Source organism: Amblyraja radiata, chromosome 1, assembly GCF_010909765.2.
Source record: "Amblyraja radiata isolate CabotCenter1 chromosome 1, sAmbRad1.1.pri, whole genome shotgun sequence".
Classification (NCBI taxonomy): Eukaryota; Metazoa; Chordata; class Chondrichthyes; order Rajiformes; family Rajidae; genus Amblyraja; species Amblyraja radiata.
Window position 1 is genome coordinate 182,148,742 of NC_045956.1, and position 16,225 is coordinate 182,164,966.

The 16,225-nt window shown below is 49.1% G+C and overlaps 1 protein-coding gene across 1 annotated transcript in view; it reads right to left on the reverse strand.

The window, feature by feature from the left end:
• Window positions 1–16,225, reverse strand: part of exoc6b (exocyst complex component 6B) — a 495,523-nt gene that overhangs the window by 187,524 nt on the left and 291,774 nt on the right. Inside the window, exon 7 of the mRNA XM_033043459.1 lies at window positions 15,212–15,388. Within this exon, the coding sequence (XP_032899350.1) occupies window positions 15,212–15,388 (177 nt within the window). The remainder of the gene's footprint in view (window positions 1–15,211; window positions 15,389–16,225) is intronic.

The following is a 16,225-nucleotide window of genomic DNA, read 5'->3' on the forward strand; positions in this document are numbered from 1 at the left end:
CCATGTTAGAGGAAAGATGACGTCAAGCTGGAACGGGTGCAGCGAAGATTTACGAGGATGTTGCCAGGACTCGAGGGGCCTGAGCTATAGGGAGAGGTTGAGCAGGCTGGGACTCTATTCCTTGGAGCGCAGGAGGATGAGGGGTGATCTTATAGAGGTGTACAAGATCATGAGAGGAATAGATCGGGTAGATGCACAGAATCTCTTGCTCAGAGTAGGGGAATCGAGAACCAGAGGACATAAGTTTAAGGTGAGGGGGGAAAGATTTAATAAGAACCTGTGGAATTCTCTGCCTAAGAGTGCGGTGGAGGCAGGTTCTCTGGATGCTTTCAAGAGAGAGCTAGATAGGGCTCTTAAAAATAGCGGAGTCATAGAAATATAGAAAATAGTTGCAGGAGTAGGCCATTCGGCCCTTCGAGCCTGCACCGCCATTCAATATGATCATGGCTGATCATCCAACTCAATATCCTGTACCTGCCTTCTCTCCATAACCCCTGACCCCTTTAGCCACAAGGGCCACATCTAACTCCCTCTTAAATATAACCAATGAACTGAGTCCGGGGATATGGGGAGAAGGCAGGAACGGGGTACTGATTGGGGATGATCAGCCATGATCACATTGAATGGCGGTGCTGGCTCAAAGGGCCGAATGGCCTCCTCCTGCACCTATTGTCTATTGTCTATCGTCTCCACGGAATAAAGTCATCTGCCTGCTGAACCCGTCTCTCTTCTCTGTCCCCTTTCCTGCTTGACAACATCTTTCCTGCAACACGGTGCCCAGAACTGAACACAATTCTCTAAATGTGGCCTCACCAACATCAGTTATGTAACTGCAACATGACCTCCCAACTTCTATGCTCAATACTCTGACTGATGAATGCCAATGTGCCGAAAGCTATTGGCCTTCGTGTTAATTGGAAAGATTTTTTTTTAACAGCAATTTGGTTGTGAGAACAGTTGTTGTTTTAATTCCAGATTTATTTAATTACTTGAACTTTAAGTCCCCAGCTACCAGAGCGGGGTTTTGAACTTTTCGTTGTGGATCAACAAGTTGGGAACGCAGAACACTCATCCAGTAATCTAACCACTCTGTCTTGCCCCAAGGGAGTGGTAAAAAAAAACATTGCAATTCTTTTTTTCACATTTTCTTTGTAAACATTTTCTTTCATCAGTCATAGAGTCATAGATTCATAGAGTGATACAGCGTGGAAACATCTACACTAGTCCCGCCTGCCAGCGTTTGGCCCACATCCCTCCAAAACCTGTCCTATCCATGTACCTGTCTAACTGTTTCTTGGGATAGTCCCAGCCTTAACTTCCTCCTGCGGCAGCTCGTTCCATACACCCACCACCCTTTGTGTGGAAAAAGTTACCCCTCAGGTTCCTATTAAATCTTTTCCCCTTCACCTTGAACCAAAGTCCTCTGGTTCTCGATTCACCTACTCTGGGCAAGAGACTCTGTGCATCTACCCGATCTATTCCTTACATGATTCCTCAACAAAGATGTTGAAGATGGCATTGAATGCTTTTATTGCTGGTCGCGATCTACAGATAGATTCATAAGTTCACAAGTTCTAGGAGCAGAGTTAGGCCACTCAGCCCATCAAGTCTACTCCGCCATTCAATCATGGCTGATCTATCTTTCCCTCTCAACCACATTTTTCCACAACCCCACCTCCTCAGCATTAGTTCTTAGTTTAGTTTAGTTCAGAGATACAGCGCGGAAACAGGCCCTTCGGCCCACCGGGTCCGCGTAGACCAGCGATCCCCGCACATCAACACCGTCCTACACCCACTAGGGACAATTTTTACATTTACCAAGCTAATTAACCTACAAACCTGTACGTCTTTGGAATATGGGAGGAAACGAAGATCTCGGGGAAAACCCACGCGCTCACGGGGAGAACGTACAAACTCCGTACAGACAGCGCCCGTAGTCGGGATCGAAGCCGGGTCTCCGGCACTGCATTCGCTGTGAGGCAGCAACTCTACCGCTGCGCCACCCCAAGATCTTGTACACCTCAATAGGGTCGGACCTCAGCCTCCGACGCTCCTTGCCCAACCAACCTCGCCCTGCGACTCAAGCCCGCAAGCCCAGGAACGAGGGAATTAACATATGATGAGCATTTGATGGCACTGGGCCTCCACTCACTGGAGTTTAGAAGAATGAGGGGGGGGGGGGACCTCATTGAAACTTACCGAATAGTGAAAGGCCTGGATAGAGTGGATGTGGAGAGGATGCCTCAGAATTAAAGGACGTTCCTTTAGGAAGGAGATGAGGAGGAAAGGAAGAGGCGGAGACAGTGGGCTGTGGGAGAGCTGGGAAGGGGTCATTTTGAGGTATCTTTGGAGGCCAGTGGCAGCAAACTCAGTCAGGAAGCTCAAAACACACAAAGGACATTGTAATCAATCCATCCGCTGAGTCAGGTTGTGGTCGATGTTCAGAGGGAAGGAGTCAGGAGCTTAACACCAACATCGCCGAAGAAAGATTAAAAATAAGGCAGTGTTTTTTTTCTCTCTTCTTCTGAGCACTAATTGTAATAAAGCTCCACCCATCTCCTGGGAGATAGAGGGGGGTGTGAGGGCGTGTGGGGGGAAGCATTACACAGGGACTGTAAATATCGTCTGTAAATATTTATCCTGACTGGGTCAGCGTCGTAATGAAAGGACAAAGCTGGGAGTCGGCCAACAGCTCCATAGTTCGTAGCCGGAGGTCAGAAGGTCAGAACCATCACCAAGGCGAGAGATTGAATGAGAAGCGCAGATTTAGACCATTGGCACAGATGAGGAAAAACTTTTTTACCCGGAGAGTCGTCAATCTGTGGAATTCTCGGCCTCAGAGGGCGTTGGAGGCCGGTTCTCTGGATGCTTTCAAGAGAGAGTTAAGATCGAGCTTTTAAAGATAGCGGAGTCAGGGGATATGGGGAGAAGGCCGGAACGGGGTACTGATTGGGGATGATCAGCCATGATCACATTGAATGGCGGTGCTGGCTCGAAGAGCCGAATGGCCTACTCCTGCACCTGTTGTCTATTGTCTAAAATGCACACCTCCAGATTCAGGGACAGTTTCTTCCCAGCTGTTATCAGGCAACTGAACCATCCTATCACCAACTAGAGAGCGGTCCTGACCTCCCCTCCACCTCATTGGAAACCTTTGATCTTCCCACACACAGAGAGCTCAAAGATTGAGATTAACAATTAGTGCATCCTGACAACGGGTGCTGTCTGCGCGGAGTTTGCACGTTCTCCCCGTGACCTGCGTGGGTTTTCTCCGGGTGCTCCGGTTTCCCCCACACTCCCTCATCCCCCTGTGCTCTAAAGTCACAAGGTCATAGATCATAAGTGATAGGAGTGGAATTAGGCCATTCGGCCCATCTAGTCTACTCTGCCATTCAATCATGGCTGATCTATCGCTGCCTCCTGACCTAAATAAAGTCATAGCCCACTCAACCTGTCTGTAACGCAGACCCTCGCGTCCTGCCAACATCCTCATAAATCTTCTCTGCTCCCTTTCCAGCTCGACCACAATTTACTGAACATTTGTTTGTTTAGGTAGACAGAAAGTGCTGGAGAAACTCAGCGGGTGAGGCAGCATCTATGGAGCGAAGGAAATAGGCAGCGTTTCGGGTCGAGACCCTTCTTCAGACTGATGTGAGGGTGGGGGGGGGGGGGGCGGGAAGAAGAAAGGAAGAGGTGGAGCCAGTGGGCTGAGGGAGAGCTGGGAAGGGGCAGAGAAAGCAGGGACTACCTGAAAAAAACGGTCGCGCGGAGGTCGAGTGATCCCGTACGAGTTGACATGAAGTTCGAGCTAAGTCCGCGGGAAGTTCGCACGTGACGTACGGCGTCAAGACGCTGCGCACGGCATCAAGACGCTGCGCACGCATGTCGAGGTAGTGCGTACGGCGTCTAGGCGGCTGCGGGCCGGCAGGCTGTTGCCGCGCGGAATTTTTGAACACGGTCAGTTTTTCAGAGCCCTGCGCGATGTCGGGACCAGCTCCGCACAACTCCATACGGCTCCGGTGATCGAAGTGGAACCGGCCCCGCGAGGCCGTACGGCTCAAGCGACCACGTTAGGTCGCACTTGCTGCATGCAATCGCATGCTCGTGGGACAGTCCCTTAACGGTGGCGCAGCGGTAGAGTTCCATCCTGACTACGGACGCTGTGTTTGCACCTTCTCCCCGTGACCTGCGTGGGTTCTCTCCGGGTGCTCCAGTTTCCTCACGCACTCTAAAGACAGCATCTTTGTACATCCTGTTGAGTTCCACTGTCTGTATTAACTCGTTATCTCCTATCCAACAGCCAACAATGAACCTTTGTGGGCTCCATATCTTGATTATTGCTGCTTTTTGCATATCTTCCATCCATTTGTCTTACGTACCGTCTATATCTCTCATTCCCCTTTCCCCTGACTCTCAGTCTGAAGAAGGGTCTTCCCCAGAGATACTGCCAGTCCGGCTGAGTTACTCCAGCTTTTTGCGTCTGTCTTAAGTTTGTAGGTTAATTGGCTTCTGTAAATTGTCTCTCGTGTGCAGGATAGAACTAGTGTACAGGTGATCACTGGTCGCACGGACACTGTGATCCGAAGGGCCTGTTTCCACACTGTTCTGTACCTCTAAAACTAAAAACTAAAATACTAAAAACTACTCTACACCTACCACCATATTTACCTTGCACTATTCCCTTGTCTTTTGTCTTTCCGCTGTGGAGGACTCGATTGTAATCATGTATTGTCTTTCCACTGACTGGATAGCACGCAACAAAAAGCTTTTCACTGTACCTCAGTACACGTGACAATAAACTAAACTGAACTGATGTTTTGACTTTTGTTTCAATGAACCCTTAACTACGGGTCTGTCCCACTTAGGATATTTTTAGACGACTGCCGGCGACTGTCATAGTTGTAGTGGGTCGCCGAAAAACTGGCGACTAGACCCCCCTATGATATAGAATTTGAAATAGAATCATTACTTCTATTTTCGCAGAGGATCATCGGGACAGAGCTACCAGCCTTGGAGGGCATCTACCACACGCGGTGCCTCAGGAAGGCCCTCAGCATCCATAAGGACTCATCACACCCCTGCCACGGTCTGTTTCAACTACTTCCCTCTGGCAGACGTTACAAGGCCTTCTACGCCCGAACCTCCAGACTCAGGAACAGTTTCATCCCACGAGCTATAGCGGCTCTGAACCGGCCCTAATGAGTGCCCCCCCACCCACCCCCTTTGGACAGTCTCCCTCAGATGGTCACGTCAATCAATTCAGCTTGTTTATTTATGTATTGTATTTATTTACCTTTCCTGGACATCAGTGGAGCTGCACACTAAATCTCGTTGCACTGACGTGCAATGACAATAAAAGATATATTATTATTATTATTATTATTATTATTATTACTTTAACAATAAAAAAAAAAACGGAAGTCAGAACTTGCGACAGCCTACGTTAACCTGACGACAACTCCGACAGCATCTACGTCAGGAGAAGGCAAGCTACGCTCCTTGGCGTCAAACCCACTGTCGCCGACTGTCTCCGAAAAACTTTCAACGTGTTGAAAATCCAGCGGCGACCAGAAAGACGCTACGACTCGTTGGGCGACTGAGGAGACGACTCACGACCATACAGGCGTCACCCCGGCGACCATGTCGCGACAACCTAGTCGCCTGTAGTGGCCTCAAAAAAACTGCCTAAGTGGGACAGGCCCTTTACTTTCAGCTGAATTTGGACAGGCAATCACCTCCACAACTACACAAGATCGTAGATCTCTTTATCCAGCGCACATTCCTGTTCCAACACCCTGGGATTTATGGAGCAGAGTGGTTTTATGAGTCTCCGAATACCACAGGAAGAATAAAACAATGGGAATGTAGTGATAAAGCCACCCTCGTTTGCAGGTATTTTTATTGAGGAGAGCATTGCGTGGGCCAACACAGTTGGAGGTCTCGGGGAGGTGAAGAGGATTTAGAGCCTATAATGGCCCTGTCCCACGGTACGAGTTCGTTCCAAGAGCTCTCCCGAGTATAAAAACAATCAAACTCGTGGTAAGCACGGAGAATGAACGTAGCGGGTACGTCGGAGCTCGGGGACGTCTCTTCGCGGCTCGTAACGCTAATGGCAGGTGCTCGGGAAGACTCGCTAACGGCAGGTAAGCACGGGAAGACTCGTGAAGATTTTTCAACATGTTGAAAAATGTCCACGAGAGCCCCGAGTACCGACGAGTGGCCATTACCGTAAATCTCCGAGTTCGAATCAGGGCAAACTCGGGAGAACCCTTGGAATAAACTTGTACCGTGGGACAGGGCTTTAACTGAGCAAAACAAATGTCTCTTGCAAAGGGTCAGGCAGCATCTGTGGAGAACATGGACAGGTGACGTTTCGGGTCATGACCCTTCTTCAGACTCTGAGAAGGGTCTCAGTCTGAAGAAGGGTCCCAATGAGAAACGTCACCTATCCATGTTCTTTAGTTTAGTTTAGTTTATTGTCACGTGGACCGAGGTACAGCGAGCGGAAAGACAATACATGATTGTCGGTGGCACGGTGGAGCAGCGGTAGAATTGCTGCCTTACGGGTGCTGTCTGTACGGAGTTTGCACGTTCTCCCCGTTACCCCGTGGGTTTTCTCTGAGATCTTCTGTTTTCTCCCACACTCCAAAGACCTACAGGTTTGCAGGTTAAACTGGCGACAACCCTCCGAGCCAGCACCGCCATTCACAGTGATCATGGCTGATCATCCACAATCAGTACCCCGTCCCTGCCTTCTCCCCATACCCCTTGACTCCACTATTTTAAAGAGCCCTATATAACTCTTTCTTGAAAGCATTCGGAGAATTGGCCTCCACTGCCTTCTGTGGCAGATAATTCCACAGATTCACAACTCTCTGTGTGAAAAAGCTTTTCCTCATCTCCATTCTAAATGGCTTACCCCTTATTCTTAAACTGTGGCCCCTGGTTCTGGACTCCCCCAACATCGGGAACATGATTACTGCCTCTAGCGTGTCCAAACCCTGAATAATCTTACATGTTTAATGAGATCCCGTCTCATCCTTCCAAATTCTAGAATATACAAGCCCAGCCGCTCCATTCCATTCAGACCACTGGCTTTTGATTCCCTGACCCTGGGTTGAAGGCTGCGTTCTTCACCCTACCTATTCCTTGCGGGGACACGGGTCTTGTTTTTTGCGTGAGGTTCTATGTCCCCCACTCCTCCCCTCCCCTCCAGTATAGGAGCAAAGAGGTCCTTCTGCAGTTGTACAGAGCCCTAGTGAGACCACACCTGGAGTATTGTGTGCAGTTTTGGTCCCCCAATTTGAGGAAGGACATTCTTGCTATTGAGGGAGTGCAGCGTAGGTTTACAAGGTTAATTCCCGGGATGGCGGGACTGTTATATGCTGAGAGAACGGAGCAGCTGGGCTTTGTATACACTGGAATTTAGAAGAATGAGAGGGGATCTCATTGAAACATATAAGATTGTTAAGGGCTTGGACACGCTAGAGGCAGGAAACATGTTCCCGATGTTGGGTGAGTCCATAACCAGGGGCCACAGTTTAAGAATAAGGAGTAAGCCATTTAGAACGGAGACGAGGAAACACTTTTTCATCCAGAGAGTGGTAAGTCTGTGGAATTCTCTGCCTCAGAGGGCGGTGGAGGCCGGTTCTCTGGATGCTTTCAAGCGAGAGCTAGATAGGGCTCTTAAAGGTAACGGAGTCAGGGGATATGGGGGAGAAGGCAGGAACGGGGTACTGATTGTGGGTGATCAGCCGTGATCACATTGAATGGCGGTTCTGGCTCGAAGGGCCGAATGGCCTACTCCTGCACCTATTGTCTATTGTCTATAACACATTGGTGAGTCCACACGCAGCGTACTGTGTTCAGTTTTGGTCACCATGTTGCAGGAACGATGTTGTCAAGTTAGAAAGAGATTAGAGAAGATTTATGAGGATGTTGCCAGGACTCGAGCGACCTGAGCCACAGGGAGAGGTTGGGCAGGCTGGGATTTTATTTCTTGGAGTGCAGGAGGATGAGAGGTGATCTTACAGCGGTGTACAAAATCATGAGAGGAATAGATCGGGTAAATGCAAAGTCTTTTGCCCAGAGTCGTGGAATAGAGAACAAGGGGACATAGGGTTAATGTGAAGGGCAGAATGGCCTACTCCTGCACCTATAGTCTATTGTCTCCCCTCCCCTCTCTCCCGCCCCTCAGGGCCATTGAAGAGGATGTGAGACTGAAGTCTTGTAAAAGATTTACTAGCCCTGTTGGCCCGAGGTTCTGCAGGGGGGGAAGAGGAGGCTTATCGAGTTGGAGCGTTCCCAGCCGAAGGTGCTGAGAGCAAGGTGAAGAGAAGTGTTAACCAAAACATCAACCCAGCAAACCAGATGTTACAATTCCACATTAGCAGCTGGACATCTGATGATCGCTCTATGCTGTTTTCGATTATTCCGAGCAGACTCTCTTAACTGAAATAGCTATTCCTCCACCTTTACTGCCTTAATTAAGTGGGACCCGTAACGACTTCAAAAAAAAAGTGTAAGAATTAGTCTGAATCACCTTTCCCTTTCTGTTCCCCAGTGAGTTTTCTCAGAGATCTCCGGTTTCCTCCCACACTCCAAAGACGCACAGGTTCGTCGGCTGATTGGCTTGGTGTAAATGTAAATTGTCCCCAGTGTGTGTAGGATGGTGTTAATGTGCGGAGACCGCTGGCCAGTGCAGGCTCGGTGGGCCGAAGGGCCTGTTTCCGCTCCGTGTCTCCAACCTTAAATAAATCCTCTCCTGTGCAAAATAGGTCAAGTAGAAAGTCGTGCCACATCTTTGTAATCCAAGCAGCCTCTGATTTGCCCCAGGGAACGGTCACAAGGTCATCAAGACATAAGGGATAGTAGAAATAGGCCATTCGGCCCATCAAGTCTCCTCCACCATTCATTCATGGCAGATCTATCTCTCCCTCCTAACCCCATCCTCCTGCCTTCTCCTCATAACCTCTGACACACGCACTAATCAAGAATCTATCTATCTCTGCCTTAAAAATATCCACTGACTTGGCCTCCACAGTCTTCTGTGGCAAAGAATTCCACAGATTCACCACCCTCTGACTAAAGAAATTTCTCCTCATTACCTTCTTAAAAGAACATCCTTTAATTCTGAGGCTATGACCTCTAGTCTTAGACTCACCCACTAGTGGAAACATCCTCTCCACATCCACTCTATCCAGGCCTTTCACTATTCTGTAAGTTTCAATGAGGTCTCCCCCTCATCCTACTAAACTCCAGCAAGTACAGGTCCAGCGCCGACAAACGCTCATCATATGTATATAAATGGTTAATAAACATAGTGAGTTGATGCAGTCTAACCACAGTTCTCTCTGGGCCTCAATAATTGATGCTACCAACTTGAATTCAGGCCCAGTTTCCATCCCCTGCCAATTTCAGAACCTGCTAGATACTTTGTTTTCATGTTATCAGCTTTGGTTCAGTCTCTTACAATGATAAGTGTTTAGTTTAGTTTATCTTCACGCTGCCTCGGCAAGGCCAGCAGCATCAGCAAGGACCAGTCTCACCCCGGCCACTCCCTCTTCTCCCCTCTCCCATCGGGCAAGAGGCACAGAAGTGTGAAAACGCACACCTCCAGATTCAGGGACAGTTTCTTCCCAGCTGTTATCTGGCAACTGAACCATCCTACCACAACCAGAGAGCGGTCCTGACCTCCCATCTACCTCATTGTGGTACAGTGAAAAGCTTTTGTTGCGTGCTACCCAGTCAGCGGAAAGACAATACGTGATTACAATCGAGCCGTCTACAGTGTACAGATACATGAGAAGGGAATGGATTTAGTGCAAGGTAAAGCAAATAAAGTCTGATTAAAGAGACCCTCAGTCACCAATGAGCTAGATCATAACTCAGGACCGTTCTCTCGCTGTTGATCAAATGGATACGATACAATAGAACTTTATTATTAAGGGTTTGGACAAGCTAGAGGCAGGAAACATGTTCCCGATGTTGGGGGAGTCCAGAACCAGAGGCCACAGTTTAAGAATAAGGGTTAAGCCATTTAGAACGGAGACGGGGAAACACTTTTTCACACAGAGAGTGGTGAGTCTGTGGAATTCTCTGCCTCAGAGGGTGGTGGAGGCCGGTTCTCTGGATGCTTTCAAGAGAGAGCTAGATAGGGCTCTTAAAGATAGCGGAGTCAGGGGATATGGGGAGAAGGCAGGAACGGGGTACTGATTGGGGATGATCAGCCATGATCACATTGAATGGTGGTGCTGGCTCGAAGGGCCGAATGTCCTACTCCTGCACCTATTGTCTATTGTCTATAGATTGATGATAAAAAAAATGAATGTAATCAATTTTAAAATAAGGCTGTAACGTAACAAAATGTGGAAAAGGTGAAGGGGTCTGAAGGTAGACAAAAGTGCTGGAGAAACTCAGCGGGTGCGGCATCATCTATGGAGCGATGGAAATAGGCAACGTTTCGGACCGAAACCCTTCTTCAGACTGAATACTTCCTGAACGCACTGTAAATGATTACAATCGAGCCGCCCACAGTGTACTGATACAGGCCCAGTGCACAAGATAGTCCGAGTTTCTCCGTGGCAGCAACTCCCGCTGCGCCACTCTGCTGCCGAGAAGCCCGATAGGTTCTGAAAACAATCTGGTGTGGTGGTGCAGGATGGGGGAGGGGGTAGAGCGGAGGAAACACAGGTCCCCGTGAAATCTTATTAACTGGTGGAGCATGCTGGAAATGTCCATATGGCCTACTTCTGCACGCTTGTAATGGTCTTAGGTTACTGCCTGCGTCAGATTGAACAGCCCCTGTGGATGTGACATTAAATCAGGCTAGCAGAGGGACACATTAAGTTCAGGAGGTGCAACTGGCACTTGCACAAACTCTGTCCCTTGCTCCAACGCAAATTATGCACAGAATGCTTCCACAGATGCAAGCACAGAGGAGGGAGGGAGGGAGGGAGGGAGGGAGGGAGGGAGGGAGGGAGGGAGGGAGGGAGGGAGGGAGGGAGGGAGGGAGGGAGGGAGGGAGGGAGGGAGGGAGGGAGGGAGAGTTGAAGGACTCAATCTGCGTACACTGGCCGGGGTTGCAAGGAATTCCTCGCCACCGCAGTTGAGCGATTGGTTTATGATTGAATTTTAAACCTTGTGAGTGGTTTATTTTTTCTCGAGTAAGGGGGAGGAAAGTGGCCAAAAGCAAACTCCAGGGACGGGACTTCCTTCCCCACCAGGTACAGACACAAAAAATGCTGGAGTAACTCAGCGGGAAGGGGCAGGCAGCATCTCTGGAGAGAAGGAACGGGTGACCTTTTGGGTCGAGACCCTTCTTCAGACTGGTTAGGGATAAGGGAGACGAGAGGTGGTAGATAGAAAAAGCTGGCGTAACTCAGTGGGTGAGGCGGCATCTGTGGAGAGAAGGAATGGGCAACGTTTCGGGTCGAGACCTGAAACGTCGCCCATTCCTTCTCTCCACAGATGCTGCCTCACCCGCTGTGTTCCTCCAGGGGTGGAGACACTTCTTGAGACTGGCTAGGGATAAGGGAATCGGAGAGATATAGAGCCACAGCCCCATTTATATCAACGGGTCGATGGTTGAAAGGGTCAAGAGCTTCAAATTCCTGGGCGTGCACATCTCTGAAGATCTTTCCTGAACACTAACGCAATTATCAAGAAAGCTCATCAGCGCCTCTACTTCCTGAGAAGATTACGGAGAGTCGGTTTGTCAAGGAAGACTCTCTCTAACTTCTACAGGTGCACAGTAGAGAGCATGCTGACCGGTTGCATCGTGGCTTGGTTCGGCAATTTGAGCGCCCTGGAGAGGAAAAGACTACAAAAAGTAGTAAACACTGCCCAGTCCATCATCGGCTCTGACCTTCCTTCCATCGCGGGGATTTATCGCAGTCGCTGCCTCAAAAAGGCTGGCAGTATCATCAAGGACCGACACCATCCTGGCCACACACTCATCTCCCTGCTACCTTCAGGTAGAAGGTACAGGAGCCTGAAGACTGCAACAACCAGGTTCAGGAATAGCTACTTCCCCACAGCCATCAGGCTATTAAACCTGGCTCGGACAAAACTCTGATTATTAATAACCCATTATCTGTTATTTGCACTTGATCAGTTTATTTATTCATGTGTGTATATATTTATATTATGGTATATGGACACACTGATCTGTATTGTAGTAAATGCCTACTATGTTCTGTGTGCTGAAGCAAAGCAAGAATTTCATTGTCCTATACAGGGACACATGACAATAAACTCACTTGAACTTGGTGACATGGAGAGATGAAGAACAATGAATGAAAGATATGCAAAAAAAAAGTTACGATGATTGAGGAGACAGGCCCATTGTTAGCTGTTTGTTGGGTGAAAACGAGACGCTGGCGACTGGAAAGGAGATCAATGAATTCCTCCACTTGGGTTGAAAGCCATTATTTTGAGCTGAGCGAGAGAGAGAGCGCTTCGAATTCCCTGGATGACGCATGCCTGCTAACAAGGAGGCTCACAGGCTCGCTGTCAAAAGGTGTAGAGTTCCAAACGCCGTCCAAAATGTCAACACCGCCATCTCAGGCAGCCACTCAGTCTCCCCACCATTGACTCCATCTACACTTCACGCTGCCATTCCTTCTTCTCCCCCCCCCCCCCCCCGCCAGAAGGTGCAGAAGCTCAAAAGCGCGCACCACCAGACTCAGGGAACAGCTTCTTCCCCCCTCTGTTATCAGGCTTCTGAACGGCCCTTCCATAACACTGACACAAAAAGCTGGAGTAACTCGGCGGGACAGGCAGCATCTCCGGAGAGAAGGAACGGGTGACAATAGACAAGAGACAATAGGTGCAGGAGTAGGCCATTTGGCCCTTTGAGCCATTCAATGTGATCATGGCTGATCAACCCCAATCAGTACCCCGTTCCTGCCTTCTCCCCATATCCCCTGACTCCGCTATCTTCAAGAGCCCAATCTAGCTCTCTCTTGAAAGTATCCAGAGAACCGGCCTCCGCCGCCCTCTGAGAAAGAGAATTCCACAGACTCACAGCTCTTTGTGTGAAAAAGTGTTTCCTCGTCTCCGTTCTAAATGGCTTACCCATTATTCTTAAACTGTGGCCCCTGGTACTGGACTCCCCCAACATCGGGAACATGTTTCCTGCCTCCAGCGTGTCCAAACCCTTAATAATCTTATATGTTTCAATCAGATCCCCTCTCATCCATGATCCCATGATCACATGATCAGCCATGATCACATTGAATGTCGGTGCTGGCTCGAAGGGCCGAATGGTCTACTCCTGTACCTATTGTCTATTGTCATCCTTCTAAACTCCAGAGTATACAAGCCCAATGTAGTTTTGTTTATTGTCACGTGTACCAAAGTTACTTGGGGTTAAGAGGGAAAGAAAGCTCAGCAACGACAGAACGGCGGAGTAGACTAGATGGGCCGAACGACCTAACTCTGCACCTATCACCTATGGACATGAACTTCTGTACAGCGAAAAGCTTTTTGTTGCGTGCTACCCAGCCAGAAGAAAGACTATATGTGATTACAATCGAGCCGCCCACAGTGCACAGACACAGGATAAAGGGAATAACATTCAGTGCAAGATAAAGGCCAGTCCAGATTACAGCATCTGCAGTCTCTTGTGCCTTGTCAACAAACTGGTGAAGGTTGCAAGCTTACGTCAACAGGATTTGCAAGGACTAAGGCATGCAGTAGTCGCATGTTAGTTAGTTCAGTTTGTTGTCACGTGCACGGAGATACAGTGAATAGCTTTTTGTCGCGTGCTAACCAATCAGCGGCGAGACAATACATGATTACAATCATTAGACAATAGACAATAGACAATAGACAATAGACAATAGACAATAGACAATAGACAATAGACAATAGGTGCAGGAGGAGGCCATTCGGCCCTTCGAGCCAGCACCGCCATCCAATGTGATCATGGCTGATCATCCCCAATCAGTACCCCGTTCCTGCCTTCTCCCCATATCCCCTGACTCCGCTATTTTTAAGAGCCCTATCTAGCTCTCTCTTGAAAGCATCCAGAGAACCTGCCTCCACCACCCTCTGAGGCAGAGAATTCCACAGACTCACAACTCTCTGTGAGAAAAAGTGTTTCCTCATCTCCGTTCTAAATGGCGTACTCCTTATTCTTAAACTGTGGCCCCTGGTTCTGGATTCCCTCAACATCGGGAACATGTTTCCTGCCTCTAGAGTGTCCAAGCCCTGAACAATCTTCTTGTTTCAATGAGATGCCCTCTCATCCTTCTAAACTCCAGAGTATACAAGCCCAGCTGCTCCATTCTCTCAGCATATGACAGTCCCGCCTTCCCGGGAATTAACCTTGTTCAATCAATCCATTTACAGTGCAGAGATACAGCAGGGCTGAGAGGAGTTTAAGAAGATCACAGTTAAAGTAAGAGACATTGCTGTCGGAGTAGAGATTTCAGAGTATGGCGCGATTGTAATAAGTGATCATAGATCTGCTTTCTGTGGCCCGCGCGCAAATAGTCGCCTGAGTTGGGCGCCATCTTTGACCACATGCAGTGGTGGGTGTATGGAACGAGCTGCCGGAGGAGGTAGTTGAGGCAGGTAATATTTCAGGCGACGTTTCAGAAATATTTAGACAGATACACGGATAGGACAGGTTTAGAGGGATATGGGCCAAACGCAGGCAGGTGGGACTAGTGTAGAAGGGACACGTTGGGCGGCATGGGTAAGTTGGGCCGAAAGGGCCTATTTCCAAGCTGTGTGACTTTATGCCTATGATTCTCTTCTGTCCTCACCCTGCTCACTATAAGGTTCTATCAATATATATTTTTTAAAGATATAGGGCGGTAACAGGCCCTTCGGCCCATCGAGACCGCGCCGTCCAGCGATCCCCACACATTAACACTATCCTGCACACACACACTGGGGACAATTTACATTCGCACCACGAACGGATTGTGGATGATCACATTGAATGGCGGTGCTGGCTCGAAGGTCCGAATGGCCTTCTCCTGCACCTATTGTCCATTGTCTAAACCTGTACGTCCTTGGAGCGTGGGGGGAAAACCGAAGATCTCGGGGAAAACCCACGCAGGTCACGGGGAGAGCGCACAAACCCCATACGGACAGCGCCCGTAGCCGGGATCGAACCCGGGGACTCCGACGCTGCAGAGCGGCGAATCTACCGCGGCGCCACCGTGCCGCCGGATGTTTGCGGAAAACGATGAATTACCTCTTCTTCGTCTTCCTCGTCCTCCACGTCCAGGATCCCAGAATCCTGCTCGGACATGGGGCTGGTGCTGTCCACCTCCGCGTCGAACACAAAGCCGCCATCTTTCTTCAGCTTCTTCCCGCTCCCCATCTTGTGTTGCTGGGAGACCACGTTGTCTATGTTCCTCTGCTGATGAGCCTGGAAGAGACACCATTAAAATTAGCCATTTATTATTAGCGGATAGAATTTAAATTCAGCAAAATCTGACAATGATTCTGTGATCCCCATTGCTCTAAATATCTTTTTTTTAACTTTAGTGTAGTCTAGAGATATAGCGCGGAAACAGGCCTCGGGCCCATCGATTTCACCTCGGGCCCATCGAAACACTATCCTACACACACTGGGGATAATTTACACATCCACCAAGCCAATGAACCTACAAACCTGCACGTCTTTGGAGTGTGGGAGGAAACCGAAGATCGCGCAGAAAACCCACGCAGATCACGGGGAGAAAGAGCAAACTCCGTACAGACAGCACCCGTAATCGGGATGGAACCCGGGTCTCCCGCGCTGTGAGGCAGCAACTCTACCGCTGCGCCACCGTGCCACTCGACTCGCACTTTAAGTTGCACTTTAAGTTGGGCGAGTCCAGAACCAGGGGCCACAGTCTTAGAATAAAGGGGAGGTCATTTAAGACTGAGGTGAGAAAAAACTTTTTCACCCAGAGAGTTGTGAATTTGTGGAAATTCCCTGCCACAGAGGGCAGTGGAGGCCAAGTCACTGGATGGATTTAAGAGAGAGTTAGATAGAGCTCTAGGGGCTAGTGGAGTCAAGGGATATGGGGAGAAGGCAGGCACGGGTTATTGATAGGGGACGATCAGCCATGATCATATTGAATGGCGGTGCTGGCTCGAACGGGCCGAATGGCCTCCTCCTGAACCTATTTTCTATGTTTCTAAATGTTGGACCCTTTCTCCTTTGTCTGTGCATTGTGGACTCCTTGAATCGAATCATGTATAGTCTTTTAGACTTTAG